General features: G+C 47.6%; 1 protein-coding gene across 1 annotated transcript in view; it reads right to left on the minus strand.

Annotated features, from left to right (window-relative positions):
• Window positions 1–4393: 4393 nt before the first annotated feature.
• The window catches only part of FBXO3 (F-box protein 3), a 175664-nt gene continuing 162602 nt past the window's right edge, over window positions 4394–17455 (minus strand). Inside the window, exon 11 of the mRNA XM_063946256.1 lies at window positions 4394–5585. Within this exon, the coding sequence (XP_063802326.1) occupies window positions 5463–5585 (123 nt within the window). The 3' untranslated portion in view covers window positions 4394–5462. The remainder of the gene's footprint in view (window positions 5586–17455) is intronic.

Consider the following 17455-nt stretch of genomic DNA (forward strand, 5'->3'; position numbering starts at 1 on the left):
CCCCCCCCCCCCCATTTTGCACCGTTACTTGTTATAGCAGTGGTGAGGAAGGACCAGCGTCTTTGCAGCTCTGGAGAGAAAATGGCGCCGATGAGAGCTGTGAGGACTAAGCTCCGTCCCCTTCATGGCGCGCTTCAGCCCGCTATTTTTTATACTAATAATGCTGGCGGGGGTAAGAATTTAGTGCCAAGGCACTCCAATTTCACTTTGCCAGCCTGAAAAGAGGATTTTTATGCTACCCAGGGCGCACCCCCCCCCCCCCCCTGCACCCTGTAGTGCCGCTGTGTGTGGGAGCATGGCGCACAGCGTGGCCGCTGTGCGGTACCTCAGAAGCCGTCACTGAAGTCTTCTAGCTTCTTCTACTCACCTGTCTTCTGGCTCTGCAAGGGGAGTTACGGCGGCCTCTGGGAGTGAACCCCTAGGCGTACCTAGTGTTCCAAACCCTCAGGAGCTAATGGTGTCCTGTAGCCAAGAAGCAGAGCCTTTAAACTCACAGAAGTAGGTCTGCTTCTCTCCCCTAAGTCCCACGAAGCAGTGCTCCCTGAAAATAAAAAACCTAACAAAGTCTTTTCCGAGAAACTCAGTAGAGCTCCTCAGTGTGCATCCAGTCTGCCTGGACACAGATTCTAAACTGGAGTCTGGAGGGGCATAGAGGGAGGAGCCAGTTCACACCCATTCAAAGTCTTAAAGTTCCCATGTCTCCTGCGGATCCCGTCTATACCCCATGGTTCTTATGGTGTCCCCAGCATCCTCTAGGACGTATGAGAAAAAAAGGCACTAACTGATTACATTGTGTTATTTCATCTATAATGTGATCTGTTAACATGTATGACCGAGTTGAAGTGAGTCTACCTGGTTTGATTAGTGGAATAATTTTCTCTGCTCTTCTACCATAATACTTAACTGATATGTAAACTTGTACTGTGTACCTCTAATGCACATTTTCGAATGTTTCAGATGATCTAACCCCCCCCCCCCCTTTCCTTCTTCCCCTTCTCTTTATATTCACTATCTTTGTTTCCATTTATTCAAGTTCACTTTCTTCTTTTGATATATATGTGTTATATTGCAGATCGGAATACTAATGCGGTCACTATGTAGTTCAGAGTTCTTTATGATATACAAGTTGTATCCTGGATTTATTATGCCTCATACTCTGCTGGATATGTACCCCCTTTTCTTTTTACCATATTCTGTAATCTGTATGTTCTGTCAAAGAAAGTTGATCTTTCTACTATTCGGTATTCAAAGAAAACTCAATAAAATGTTTATGACAAAATTAGGACGTCTTCTATTTCTACAGGCGAGTGTGGATGCTGGCTTGAGATTAGGGTCTATCAAGGTCCAAATTTCGGCCTTGTCCATTTTCTTTCAGAAACAGTTGGCTTCCCTTCCTGAGGTCCACACGTTCGTGAGGGGGGTTCCGCGCATCCAACCTCCCTTTGTGCCTCCTGCGGCGCCATGGGATCTTAATGTGGTCTTGCAGTTCCTTTAATCGGACTGGTTTGAGCCTCTACAAGAGGTAGAGTTGAAGTTTCTCACTTGGAAAGTGGTCATGCTGTTTGCCTTGGCCTCAGGCAGACGAATGTCTGAATTAGGGGCTCTGTCACACAAGAGTCCTTCCTTATTTGACTTTTCATGAAGATAGAGCTGAACTGCGGACGCGTCAGCATTTTCTTCCAAAGGTTGCGTCTTATTTCCATATCAACCAACGTGTGGTGGGGCCGGTGGCTTCTGACACCTCAGCCGTTTCAGAAGTCCTTGGATGTCGTTAGAGCGTTGAGAACTTATGTTGCAAGAACGGCTCGGATAAGGAAAACAGAATCTTTGTTTGTCCTCTATGACCCCAACATGATTGGGGTCCTGCTTCTAAGCAGACTATTACGCGCTGGATCAGAGGTACCATTCAGCACGCTTATTCCACGGCAGGATTGCCGTTACAGAGTTCGGTAAAGGCCCACTCTATAAGGAAAGTGGGTTCTTCCTGGGCGGCTGCCCGGGGTGTCTCGGCGTTGCAGATTTGCCGAGCAGCTTCTTGGTCAGGGCAAACATGTTTGCTAAGTTTTACAGGTTTGACACCTTGGCTGCTGATGACCTTCAGTTTGGTCAGTCAGTTCTGCAGGAACATTAGCACTTTCCCGCCCGTACTGGGAGCTTTGGTACATCCCCATGGTACTAAAATGGACCCCAGCATCCTCTAGGACGTAAGAGAAAATAGGATTTTAATTACCTACCTGTAAATCCTTTTCTCGTAGTCCATAGAGGATGCTGGGCGCCCGCCCTGTGCTCATTTTTCCTGCAGAATTACGTTTTATCTTTTTACACAGGTTCTCATGTGTTAAGATGTTCACAGCTGTTGCGGTTGCGTTATGCATGCACGTTAGCATGGGTTATGTTGAAAGCCGTGTTAGGTGACATGTTTTGTATGGTGTGAGCTGGTGTGAATCTCGCCACTAGTTTAATGTAAATTCTTCTCTCGAAGTTGTCCGTCTCCTCGGGCACAGTTCCTATACTGAGGTCTGGAGGAGGGGCATAGAGGGAGGAGCCAGTTCACACTGTTGAAAAGTCTTAAAGTGCCGAAGGGACCTGTGGAACAGTCTATACCCCATGGTACTAAAATGGACCCCATCATCCTCTACAGACTACGAGAAAAGGATTTACTGGTAGGTAATTAAAATCCTATTTTTTACCTGGTGGAGGTGGATCTTAAGTGGATAACCTGGAAGTTTTCTCTCTTGGCCATTATTTAAGCTAGAAGGGTGTCAGAATTGGGGACTTTGGGGGATATTGAGAGATAAATGCAGATCTTGCTGCGAAAACGGTCCGGACATGGCTGCCTTGTCTTGACCACACCCAAATGCCACTGCGCCTCCACCCCGACGCCTGCAGCTGTCAATCACTGTGCAATAACATGAAGGGTTGCACACGCGCACTATGGCCAGACCCGATGGAAGCGCATCCATCTCTAAATAAGGCCTTTTATCCTGTAAGTCATCAGTAAGGATAGGGCAGTATTCAGTACTAGTCCCTCATGTCAGCCCCAGGTTGTGTCCGATACAGCGATTCTCTAATGCACACAACCCTATCAGCTGTGATTAGATGTGGTTAAGGTAAGAGTATATTGGAAAACAGATTATCGTTTCATCCATTATGGTGCTAAGAAAAGAGGTTGTCCAGCATCTAAGTGGATGATAGCCGGATGGTATACGGCATATACTGGCACCGATAGGCCATTTCTAGCCAGGATCTCAGCTCATCCTAACTGCTCAGTTATCACTACATGAGCGATGGGAAATGGGGAACCCGCAGTGTGTGTATAGCAGCTACGTGGTCTTAAGTCCATATATTCACCACATTTTACAGACATTGCTTCCAACGAGTCTGACTTTAGAAGGAAGGTTTTAAGTTCAGGTAAGTCTGGACATACCCTCCCTAGGGGACAACTTTTATACATCCCCAAGTGTAGCAAAGGCTCCCCCAGATGAATATAGAGAAAACGGGATTTGTGGTACTTTCTCTGGCTTCATCTGGGGGCACTTCCCTCCCTCCCTCATTTGCTGACTGTGTGAATGGGATGTTCATAGTTATGCTTCTACCTATCCTTCAAACTCTAAGTGCAAGCTGAGGAAACCGGGGGGGGGGGGGGGGGGGGGGGGGGGGGGGGGGAGGGGGGACCGGGGCGGGGGAGGAGGGGGGGGGGTCAGCGTCCAGAGGGGGGGAGCTTTTATAGCACCACAATCCGGCTTCATTAAGTGTGGATGCCTCCAAATCACTCTAACGGTAACATGTGACAGTGTCCCCCAGATAAAGCGTAGCTTGTAAGTGCCAGGAATCTTGTTTTTCAGCATGCCGCATATTTCTGCCAGGTTCCGATGCCATATTTCCAGCGATTTCTCAGAAATCACTATAATAATGTTGCAGGTAGTTGCCAGGTAAGTCACTGGAAAGAGTGCAGGGCAAGCAGACGGGACCCCCTAGGACTCAGAGCTCCATGTGCGTTGCCCACCCTGCACTAATTACAGATGCACCGCTGCGTTGTGCAGAGTTTCGTTATTTGACGCCACGTAAAAGCTTGTGCTGTGTATCCATAGGTTGTTTATAGCCATTCTCCTACGTCAGAGTGCAACGCAGCACTTTCCCTTTATACGGCCAGGCCCACGCACCACGCCGTCTCCCAGCCACGACCCTAATCAGCATCATCAGTAGTATCTGCACCTACCCCTTGGTGGGTGCAAATAATCTGTCTAAAAGTGGCACCAATAATCAGATCTTCACTTGGCCGAATCTCCCCCATAATGTGCAGATTGTTTCCATTTCCCTGATTTACGTGAGCAGGTTTTCAGGAAACGCACAACCTGCGGTGTTTAATAAAGAAAAAGTATTCACGTGGACATCTGTTGAGCATTTTTAATAAAACTATTAGCAATAACGTACACAATAAAAGTGGTGACATGTAATAAGTCATTAGTTTATTAGTTGGAAGAATACAATTGCTTTGTAAATAAAGAGAGATCAGGACTGTGCAGCGTAAACAAAATGGTGGCCTACTTTGTGCTCCCTGCCCATTATTTAGGGGCCCTCAGTTATTGATACCCCAAAAAACAATTATTTTACTGCACATTATGTCCTTAATCCCACACCATTGCGTTTTTCTATTTAAGAAAATTATATCAATATTGTCATAAAAATTAAACTATATAAATAATGTAAGAGGAACGCAAAAATCAAAAACGCAAAAAATGCATTGCAGCACTGTAATTTATATAAAAGTGAATCTGATATGAAGACTAGGATCAGGATATTTACCATGGTTGTGACAATAGACAGATCTGTACAAGGGTCTCTCAGACTGCAGTCCGGCCTCTTGTTAGTGATGTGCCCCCATCTGCTATGGTGTCCAGAACTTCTGGCAATGCAGGAGCCGGTGACAGACTTCCAGAGAACGGATGGGCTGCATCTTCAAGCATGTCACCAGTTCCTAATAAAAAGGTTTCCTGGAGACACTGGCTTAGCCTGGAAATAACTATGTAGGTGATTCCACCCCCAATACAGAATCACATCATGTCCTAGGACAATGTGGATTAAACATGCATAAATCTGTCCACACGTGAGCCACGCATTCTACACACAAGGAAAGTCTTCAGAGTAGAAATGTCCAGAGGTTTAATCTCTCTCATCTGAAGATTCACAAATCCCTTTGGTTGCAGTACGCAGATGAATTAATTCATGGGACTCCCCGCAGCATCCTCATTACTTTATACACATTTATGCTAATTACAGGCTGCCAGATATGAAGGGGTGAGCTAATATGCAAAGCAGTTATGACATCACAGCACAGAAATAGGCCATGTATAGAAACACCAGAAATCTGCCGTGAAGCAAAACGTAGCCCCCTCCCGTCCACCCAAACATATCCGTCACTCCTCTGCTCTCCGGAGGTTGCCAGGTAAGGACTGGGCCTCTCAGGTGTAGCGAGGACAGCGCACAGTAGGGTTGGGCATGTCCAGGACCCTTCTCCTCTCTTCATAGTCATCCGTGTCCGTAGAGTCGTCATCGTGCATAAAGCAATCACTGCAGCTTTCCTCCTGCACAGACAGAACAATTCAGGTGATTGGTGGACTAGAATAACGTGACCTTATTCCCATTTCATGTCCTGCTTGGAATGACACACAAGACACACATTGGAAAGGGGCATTTTATACCTGCATGTAACTTACTGCTCTATCCACTTACATAATTTCTGTGTGTTTGGCCCACGCTTGGAAATGCTTAATGAGAGTGAACAGAAAATAAGAATTTACTCACCGGTAATTCTATTTCTCGTAGTCCGTAGTGGATGCTGGGAACTCCGTAAGGACCATGGGGAATAGCGGGCTCCGAAGGAGACTGGACACTCTAAGAAAGAATTAGGACTACCTGGTGTGCTTTGGCTCCTCCCTCTATGCCCCTCCTCCAGACCTCAGTTAGGATACTGTGCCCGGAAGAGCTGACACAATAAGGAAAGGATTTGGAATCCAGGGTAAGACTCATACCAGCCACACCAATCACACCGTACAACTCGTGATACTATACCCAGTGAACAGTATGAACAACAACTGAGCCTCTCGAATAGATGGCTCCAAACAATAACCCTTTAGTTAGGCAATAACTATATACAAGTATTGCAGACAATCCGCACTTGGGATGGGCGCCCAGCATCCACTACGGACTACGAGAAATAGAATTACCGGTGAGTAAATTCTTATTTTCTCTGACGTCCTAGTGGATGCTGGGAACTCCGTAAGGACCATGGGGATTATACCAAAGCTCCCAAACGGGCAGGAGAGTGCGGATGACTCTGCAGCACCGAATGAGCAAACTCAAGGTCCTCCTCAGCCAGGGTATCAAACTTGTAGAATTTTGCAAACGTGTTTGAACCCGACCAAGTAGCAGCTCGGCAAAGTTGTAAAGCCGAGACCCCTCGGGCAGCAGCCCAAGAAGAGCCCACCTTCCTCGTGGAATGGGCTTTTGCAGATTTAGGCTGCGGCAGTCCAGCCGCCGAATGTGCAAGTTGAATCGTGCTACAGATCCAGCGAGCAATAGTCTGCTTTGAAGCAGGAGCACCCAGCTTGTTGGGTGCATACAGGATAAATAGCGGGTCAGTTTTTCTGACTCTAGCCTTCCTGGAAACATATATTTTCAGGGCCCTGACTACGTCCAGCAACTTGGAATCCTCCAAGTCCCGAGTAGCCGCAGGCACCACAATAGGTTGGTTCACATGAAAAGCTGATACCACCTTAGGAAGGAATTGGGAACGAGTCCTCAATTCCGCCCTATCCATATGAAAAATCAGATAAGGGCTTTTACATGACAAAGCCGCCAATTCTGATACACGCCTGGCCGACGCCAAGGCCAACAGCATGACCACCTTCCACGTGAGGAACTTTATCTCCACGGTTTTAAGTGGCTCAAACCAATGCGACTTTAGGAAATCCAACACCACGTTGAGATCCCAAGGTGCCACTGGGGGCACAAAAGGAGGCTGAATATGCAGCACTCCCTTTACAAAAGTCTGAACTTCAGGCAGTGAAGCCAGTTCTTTTTGGAAGAAAATCGACAGAGCCGAAATCTGGACCTTAATGGAACCCAATTTTAGGCCCATAGTCACCCCTGACTGTAGAAGTGCAGAAATCGACCTAGCTGAAATTCCTCCGTTGGGGCCTTCCTGGCCTCACACCAAGCAACATATTTCCGCCATATGCGGTGATAATGTTTTGCGGTCACATCTTTCCTAGCTTTACTCAGTGTAGGAATGACTTCCTCCGGAATGCCCTTTTCTTTTAGGATCCGGTGTTCAACCGCCATGCCATCAAACGCAGCCGCGGTAAGTCTTGGAACAGACAGGGCCCCTGCTGCAGCAGGTCCTGTCTGAGCGGCCGAGGCCATGGGTCCTCTGAGATCATTTCTTGAAGTTCTGGGTACCAAGCTCTTCTTGGCCAATCCGGAACCACGAGTATAGTTCTTACTCCTCTCCTTCTTATTATTCTCAGTACCTTGGGTATGAGAGGCAGAGGAGGGAACACATAAACCGACTGGTACACCCACGGTGTCACTAGAGCGTCCACAGCTATCGCCTGAGGGTCCCTTGACCTGGCGCAATATCTTTTTAGTTTTTTGTTGAGGCGGGACGCCATTATGTCCACCTGTGGCCTTTCCCAACGGTTTACAATCATTTTGAAGACTTCTGGATGAAGTCCCCACTCTCCCGGGTGGAGGTTGTGTCTGCTGAGGAAGTCTGCTTCCCAGTTGTCCACTCCCTGAATGAACACTGCTGTCAGTGCAATCACGTGATTTTCCGCCCATCGGAGAATCCTTGTGGCTTCTGCCATCGCCAACCTGCTTCTTGTGCCGCCCTGTCGGTTTACATGGGCTACCGCCGTGATGTTGTCTGACTGGATCAGCACCGGCTGGTGTTGAAGCAGGGGTCTTGCCTGACTTAGGGCATTGTAAATGGCCCTTAGTTCCAGGCTTGACCATAGTCCTTGGAAGTTTCTTCCCTGTGTGACTGCCCCCCAGCCTCGAAGGCTGGCATCCGTGGTCACCAGGACCCAGTCCTGGGTCCAGACCCAGCCAAATCTGCGGCCCTCTAGAAGATGAGCACTCTGCAGCCACCACAGCAGACACACCCTGATCCTTGGAGACAGGGTTATCAGCCGATGCATCTGAAGATGCGATCCGGACCACTTGTCCAACAGATCCCACTGAAAGATCCTTGCATGGAACCTGCCAATGGAATTGCTTCGTAGGAAGCTACCATCTTTCCCAGGACTCGCGTGCAGTGATGCACCGACACCTGTTTTGGTTTCAGGAGGTCTCTGACTAGAGATGACAACTCCTTGGCTTTCTCCTCCGGGAGAAACACTTTTTTCTGGTCTGTGTCCAGAACCATCCCCAGGAACAGTAGGCGCGTTGTAGGAACCAGCTGCGACTTTGTAATATTCAGAATTATTATTATTATTACATTTTATTTATAGGGCGCCACAAGTGTTTCGCAGCGCCGTACAAAGGACAGTACAGGGAGACAAAACTTAGCATAACAGTAAATAAATAACAAAAATGGAGTGCAGGTAACAAAGAGCAACACAGTTCTCAAAACATAATACAGCTTAGATGAAAGTAGCGAAGGAGTAATCATTGTACTACTTGGGGCTGGCGGCCATAGATAGAGATGAGCCTTTACCAGCAGGAGAGAAAGCAGGTAAAGATGGTCGCTGAATGAAATGTGTCAAGAAGAGGGTTTAGACAAGAGGAAAGAGGGCCCTGCTCTGAAGAGCTAACAATCTAGTGGGGAGGGGCAACAGACAGATGACATGAGGTGCAACAAACAGGTAGAAGCCTGATGGTGGTATGCGAGCAAAGCAGAGATGTCCAAGGCATGGGGCAGGGGGATGGAGGAGCAGCCTAAGGACTAGGTTATGCATTGGAAGGGTACGCTTTGATAAATAGGTGGGTTTTCAATGCCCGTTTGAAGCTTTGCAAGGTCGGGGAGAGTCCAGCCGTGCTGTTGTAGCACTTCCCAAGATAGTGCTACGCCGACCAACAACTGCTCCCTGGACCTCGCCTTTATAAGGAGATCGTCCAAGTATGGGATAATTAAAACTCCCTTTTTCCGAAGGAGTATCATAATTTCGGCCATTACCTTGGTAAATACCCTCGGAGCCGTGGATAGACCAAACGGCAACGTCTGGAATTGGTAATGACAATCTTGTACCACAAATCTGAGGTACTCCTGGTGAGGAGGGTAAATGGGGACATGCAGGTAAGCATCCTTGATGTCCAGTGATACCATGTAATCCCCTTCGTCCAGGCTTGCAATAACCGCCCTGAGCGATTCCATTTTGAACTTGAACCTTCTTATATAAGTGTTCAAGGATTTCAAATTTAAAATGGGTCTCACCGAACCGTCCGGTTTCGGTACCACAAACATTGTGGAATAGTAACCCCGTCCTTGTGGAAGGAGGGGTACCTTGATTATCACCTGCTGAGAATACAGCTTGTGAATCGCCTCCAGCACTGCCTCCCTGTCTGGGGGAGCTGTTGGCAAAGCTGATTTGAGGAAACGGCGAGGGGGAGACGTCTCGAATTCCAGTTTGTACCCCTGAGATACCACTTGTAGAATCCAGGGATCCACCCGTGAGCGAGCCCACTGGTCGCTGAAGTTCCGGAGACGGGCCCCCACCGCACCTGGCTCCGCCTGTGAAGCCCCAGCGTCATGCGGTGGACTTAGAGGAAGCGGGAGAGGACTTTTGTTCTTGGGAAGTGGCTGTATGGTGCAGCTTTTTCCCTCTACCTCTGCCTCTGGGCAGAAAGGACGCGCCTTTAACCCGCTTGCCTTTCTGGGGCCGAAAGGACTGTACCTGATAATACGGTGCTTTCTTTGGCTGTGAGGGAACATGGGGTAAAAATGTCGACTTCCCAGCTGTTGCTGTGGAAACGAGGTCCGAGAGACCGTCCCCAAACAATTCCTCACCTTAGTAAGGCAAAACCTCCATGTGCCTTTTAGAATCTGCATCACCTGTCCACTGCCGAGTCCACAATCCTCTCCTGTCAGAAATGGACATTGCATTAATTCTAGATGCCAGCTGGCAAATATCCCTCTGTGCATCTCTCATGTATAAGACTGCGTCTTTAATATGCTCTATGGTTAGCAATATAGTGTCCCTGTCGAGGGTATCAATGTTATCAGACAGGGAATCTGACCACGCAGCAGCAGCACTGCACATCCATGCTGAAGCAATAGCCGGTCTCAGTATAATACCTGAGTGTGTATATACAGACTTCAGGATAGCCTCCTGCTTTCTATCCGCAGGCTCCTTTAAGGCGGCCGTATCCTGAGACGGTAGTGCCACCTTCTTTGACAAGCGTGTGAGCGCTTTATCCACCCTAGGGGATGTCTCCCAACGTATCCTGTCCTCTGGCGGGAAAGGGTACGCCATTAGCAACTTTTTAGAAATCACTAATTTCTTATCGGGGGAAGCCCACGCTTCTTCACACACTTCATTCAACTCATCAGATGGGGGAAAAACCACTGGTTGCTTTTTCTCCCCAAACATAATACCCTTTTTTGTGGTACCTGGGTTATGTCAGAAATGTGCAACACATTTTTCATTGCCGTAATCATGTAACGGGTGGCTCTGTTGGAATGTACACTAGTCTCATCATCGTCGACACTGGAGTCAGTATCCGTGTCGACATCTGTGTCAGCCATCTGAGGTAGTGGGCGTTTTTGAGCCCCTGATGGCTTTTGAGACGCCTGGGCAGGCACGGGCTGAGAAGCCGGCTGTCCCACATCTGCTATGTCGTCAAACCTTTTATGTAAGGAGTTGACACTGTCGCGTAATTCCTTCCACATATCCATCCACTCAGGTGTCGACCCAGCAGGGGGTGACATCACATTTATCGGCACTTGCTCCGCCTCCACATAAGCCTCCTCATCAAACATGTCGACACAGCCGTACCGACACACCGCACACACACAGGGAATGCTCTGACTGAGGACAGTACCCCACAAAGTCCTTTGGGGAGACAGAGTGAGAGTATGCCAGCACACACCACAGCGCTATATAATGCAGGGAGTTACACTACACAAGTGATTTTCCCTATAGCAGCTACAATACACAGTATTTGCGCCTTAATTTAGTGCCCCCCCTCTCTTTTTTACCCTATTGAGCCTGGAAACTGCAGGGGAGAGCCTGGGGAGCGTCCTTCCAGCGGAGCTGTGAGAGGAAATGGCGCCAGTGTGCTGAGGGAGATAGCCCCGCCCCTTTTTCGGCGGACTTCTCCCGCTTTTATAATAACGTGGCAGGGGTATTTTACACACATATATAGCTTCTTAGGCTATATTATGTGTGATTAGCCACTTTAAGGTACTCTTATTGCTGCCCAGGGCGCCCCCCCCCAGCGCCCTGCACCCATCAGTGACCGGAGTATGTGGTGTGCACAGGGAGCAATGGCGCACAGCTGCAGTGCTGTGCGCTACCTTAATGAAGACCGGAGTCTTCAGCCGCCGATTTCCGTGGAGATCTTCCTGCTTCTGGCTCTGCAAGGGGAACGGCGGCGCGGCTCCGGGACCGGACGACCGAGGCTGGGCCTGTGTTCGATCCCTCTGGAGCTAATGGTGTCCAGTAGCCTAGAAGCCCAAGCTAGCTGCAAGCAGGTAGGTTCGCTTCTCTCCCCTAAGTCCCTCGTTGCAGTGAGTCTGTTGCCAGCAGATCTCACTGAAAATAAAAAACCTAATAAATACTTTATTTACTAGAAGCTCAGGAGAGCCCCTAGTGTGCAACCAGCTCGAGCCGGGCACAGATTCTAACTGAGGTCTGGAGGAGGGGCATAGAGGGAGGAGCCAGTGCACACCAGGTAGTCCTAATTCTTTCTTAGAGTGCCCAGTCTCCTTCGGAGCCCGCTATTCCCCATGGTCCTTACGGAGTTCCCAGCATCCACTAGGACGTCAGAGAAACATAGAATGTGACGGCAGATAAGAACCACCATCTAGTCTGCCCTAAACACGTGTACACACACACACACACACACACACACACACACACACACACACACACACACATCTAGTCTGCCCTAAACACGTGTACATACACACATCTAGTCTGACCTAAACACGTGTACATACACACACACACATTTAGTCTGCCCTAAACACGTGTACATACACACACATCTAGTCTGCCCTAAACACGTGTACATACACACACATCTAGTCTGCCCTAAACACGTGTACATACACACACATCTAGTCTGCCGTAAACACGTGTACATACACACATCTAGTCTGCCCTAAACACGTGTACATACACACATCTAGTCTGCCCTAAACACGTGTACATACACACACACATCTAGTCTGCCCTAAACACGTGTGTACACACACACACACACACACACACATCTAGTCTGCCCTAAACACGTGTACACACACACACACACACACACACACACACACACATCTAGTCTGCCCTAAACACGTGTACATACACACACACACATCTAGTCTGCCCTAAACACGTGTACATACACACACACACACACACACACACATCTAGTCTGCCCTAAACACGTGTACATACACACACACACATCTAGTCTGCCCTAAACACGTGTACACACACACACACATCTAGTCTGCCCTAAACACGTGTACATACACACACATCTAGTCTGCCCTAAACACGTGTACATACTCACACACACATCTAGTCTGCCCTAAACACGTGTACATACTCACACAAATGTACTGTTTTAACTTATTAAATTGGCACAAGAATAATATGCGCCCTTTTTGCCTAATGAGGCCCTCGTTTAATCAGACCTCACAGTAGTATATTGTTTACACTCCCTTGAAGCCGATGAATACAACAGTATTATCTGTGACCACCTCCTTAACTAACATCCCATCTAAAAATAGGATTTTAATTACCTACCGGTAAATTCTTTTCTTGTAGTCCATAAGGGATATAGGGGAGACTTAGTACGTTGGGCTATAGACGGGGTGCAAAGGAGCCGGTGCACTTTAAATTTCTTCAACTGGGTGTTCTGGCTCCTCCCCTCTATGCCTCCTCCCACATGCAGTTATAGGTAAACAGTGCCCGAAGTAGAAAGGACATATATGAGAGAAGGAACAGAACAATGAGTGGTGAGATTCGCACACCAGCACACCAATAACATACAACGACCAGCAACGGCTGGCAACAAAAAAACAGCTGAACAGGTAACCACAGAAGAGAGAACCTGCAGAAAAGTCAACGCACAGAGGCTGAGGCGGGCGTCCAATATCCGATACGGACTACAAGAAAAGGATTTACCGGTAGGTAATTAAATTCCTATTTTTCCTAGCATCCATAAGGGATATTGGGGATACTTCGTACGATGGAGACGTCCCAAAGCTTCCAGAACAGGCGGGAACGTGCAGAGACTTCTGCAGCACCGCCTACCCAAACTGGGTATCCTCCTTGGCCAGGGTATCAAACTTGTAGAACTTCACAAAGGTGTTCTTCCACGACCAGGTAGCAACTCAGCATAGTTGCAAGGCCGAGACTACACCGATCTAGTAGAATGGACCTTCAGAGACTGTGGAACAGAAAAGGCTGCCGAAACATAGGCCTGTTGGATAGTAAGTCGCACGAACAAGGAATCCTTTCTGATCCGAGCAGTTCTCTTGACATAGATCTTCAAGGCTCGCACAGCATCCAATGCCTCCGGAGGAGGAGCAGAAACGCCGGAACTTGACAGAATCACAATAGCAGGAACTGCTGCCTAGTCCGGAGCTCTGCTCTGTCCTCGTAGAAGACCAAGTAGGGACTTTTACACAATAGGGCCCCCAATTCTGAGACACGCCTAGCAGACGCCAGGGCCAATAACATCACAGTCTTCCATGTGAGGTACTTGTCTTCCTCTCGTCTTACCTCTGGTGCCTCTAGCAGTGTTGGAGGCACCTCTTGCCCTAGATCTAAATCGGTTAGACCGAAAGGACTGGTTAGACCAGGCCTGGCCAACCTGTGGCTCTCCAGATGTTGTGAAACTACACATCCCAGCATGCCCTGCCACAGTTTTAGACTTCCCTAATAGCAAAACTGTGGCAAAGCATGATGGGATTTGTAGTTTTACAACAGCTGGAGAGCCACAGGTTGGCCAGGCCTGGGTTAGACAGTCCCGGGTAGGAACGCCTAGCCAGCGGGGTCCCAGATGGGAGAAATGTGGATTTCCCTGCAGTAACTTTAGAAATCCATATAACCTTTTCCACCCCGAACAGCCATTCCCCCAAAAAGGGGGAGAGACTCGACACTGCGCTTAAATTCTGCGTCCGCTATCCACTGACACAACCACAAAGCCCTGCGCGCTGACACTGCCATAGCAGTGGTTCTAGCATTAATATTGCCTATCTCCTTGAGAGAGTCACACTGGACGTGTGCAGTGTCCTGAATGTGCTTCAGGAGAGTCACCGTAGTGACCAGGGAAATATCCCCGGAGAGGCCCTCCTGAATCTGAGTAGCCCAGGAATGAATGGCATGTGTCATCCAGCAACCCGCTATGACCGGTCTTTGTGACAGACCCACTGCTGTGTAAATAGACTTTAGTGTAGTCTCTATCTTCCTATACCCAGGGTCCTTCATAGTAAACGAGCCCGGGGCCGGCAGTACCGCCTTTTTAGATAGGCGTGAGACTGATACGTCCACAGCCGGGGGTTCTTCCCAGAATTTCCTGCCTTCAGGAGCAAATGGGAAAGTGTGCAAAAACCGTTTTGGCTAACTTAAACAGGTCATCTAACTCTGCAGAATCAGGAAAAGCGACAATGGGCTTGTTCTGTGTAAAGAAAAACGACTGCTGTGTCGCAGCGGCCTCTAGAGGGAGTTTTAACACGTCCTGTATACCCAGAATGAGGGGTTAAATACCCTGTGCAGAAGGGGAATCCCCAATAACGGGATCCAATTCCTCCCCCTCCTCCTGTATCTCATCTGAAGCTGAGAGTAAAGCAGGTAACCCACTTTTTTGTGGTCCTGAGTTAGAGAGGGGGGCTGTGGAACACCTGCCCTTGCAGCTAGGTCTGCAACAGCCTGTTGTAGCCAAGTTTTTTGAGTATTAGCAGTGAGCTGTGATGACATATCTGACCGATGTTTTGTCTTCCGAAACTCTTTCATTCTTTCCAAGTAAATCGAGATTGCTCTTGTTAGATCCAAATTATGCATCCTTTCTTCCCCCTCATTCTGTGGTTGTGGATAGAAAAAAGGTAACAAAATGTCCTGATTCAAATGAAATTCTGACACCACTTTAGGCAGAAAATTTGGATTGGTTCTTAGAACAACTCTATCTGGAAAGAAATTAAGGTACAGTAAGGTTCCTCCGACTACAGAGCCTGTAATTCACCAACTCTTCTGGCTGACGTGATGGCTATCAGAAAAACTACTTTCAATGTCAATTTCACCAAAAAATCCTGTAACGGTTCAAACAAAGGCAACATCAAAGTATTCAAAACTAGATTCGAGTCCCATGGAGCGAGAACTGACCTAACTCTTATCCTTTTTATTGCCTGACACAATTTTCTCACCAGATCTTCTTCGGACAATCTTCGCTCCAACAAGACACTCAGAGCTGCTATCTGAACCTTGATAGTGGATACTGCAAGCCCCTTTTGAAAGCCATCAAACAGAAGACTGTAAGACTTGAGACATCTGCTAGCTGTGCATCAAATCTTGCATTAGACCAAGAAATGAAGGTTCTCCAGATCTTATAATAAGTATTAGAGGACACTTTCTCGCTCGCCTGCATCAGTAGATTAAATGACTTGCTCAGTTAGACCCTTTTTCCTCAGTAACTGCCTTTCAATTTCCATGCCGTCAAATTAAGCTGCTGCAGATTCGGATGTAACAATGGTACCTGATGTAACTGATCCCTTCTCAGAGGCAACATCCAAGGTTCCTGTACCGCCATCCTCAACACTGAAGGAAACCAAACTCTTTTTGACCAATAAGGAAGAATTATTATGACTTGTGCCTTCCCTTCCCTGATTTTCTTTAGAATACAGGTAATCATTGGAAACGGAGGGAATACATAAGCCAGCTTGAATCTCCATGGCAGGGAGAAGACATCCACTCCTCCTGTTCCTGGGAAATGATATCGGGAGAAAAAAAGAGGTACTTTTGCATTGATGTGCGTGACCATTAGGTCCACTTGAGGCCGTCCGAACCGCTCTATAATTTCTCGGAACACTATGTCGTTTAATTCCCACTCTCCTGCTAACACCTCTTGCCTGCTGAGGAAATCTGCCACCACATTGTTTACTCCTGGAACATGTAGAGCTGAGAGAGTTTAGAGATGGCCTTCTGCCCATTCTAGTATCTTTGATACCTCTTTCATTAGTACTCTACTTCTGGTGCCCCGTTGCCGATACAGATAGGTCACCACTGCTACATTGTACGAAAACATCTTGAGATGTTTCCCCCGCAACTGATCTTGAAAATATTTTATCGCATTCCATACCGCTCTCATTTTTTTGTGATTCGAAGACAGCCTTCTTTCCTCTTGGTCACACCGGCCTTGGCAATTTTGCTGCAACAAATGTTCTCCCTATCCTATTGCACTTGCATCTGTTGTTAGAACCAGAGGATGATCTGACAAAGACGTTTTTCTGTTGACCAGCTCCGTCTCCATCCACCAGGCTAGGGACTCTCTTGCCTTCCGACACAGCCTTACACAATAATTAAGAGAATATAATTTTCGACTAATTTAGGATGTCTAATTGAAGATCTCTCATCCTCCATCTTGCCCAAGGAACTATGTCTATGGTGGAGGCCATCCCCAGAAGACGCATCCCCTGACGCAATGTTACACTGTTGCACATCCTTACCAGAGCAGCTAGGTCTTAAATGTTCCTGCACCTCTCTTCCAAAAGACTTATCACATAACTGAGGGTGTCCACCTGTACACCCAGAAACTGGATCTTCTGCATTGGTGTCAACTGGCTCTTCTCCCAGTTTATTAACCATTTATGATCTTGACGAATCTGTAGCGTCTTGTCCAATGCCTCCCCTTACTGTTTCTTTTGATTCTCCGCATACTAGCAAGTCATCCAGGTATGACCAAATTGCTATTTGTTGTCCCCTTATGACAGTTACAAGTGCTGTAAGGACCTTGGTAAATATCCTTGGAGACATCTTCAGACCGAACGAGAGGCACGTAAACTGAAAATGTTTCCTGAGGACGCAGAATCTTAGATACTTTCTGTTGCTTGGATACAGGTAAATGGAAATAAGCATCCGTTAAGTCTATGGACACCATAAAATCCTCTCCTTTTACACCTGACAGAATGGATTTCAGAATTTCCATATGAAATTTTCTTGTTTTTATAAATTTGCTGAGCTGTCTGAGATCTAAGATTGTTCTGAATTCCCCAGACGCTTTCTTTACCAGA

The sequence above is a fragment of the Pseudophryne corroboree genome, chromosome 11 (assembly GCF_028390025.1).
Source record: "Pseudophryne corroboree isolate aPseCor3 chromosome 11, aPseCor3.hap2, whole genome shotgun sequence".
In the NCBI taxonomy this organism is placed as follows: Eukaryota; Metazoa; Chordata; class Amphibia; order Anura; family Myobatrachidae; genus Pseudophryne; species Pseudophryne corroboree.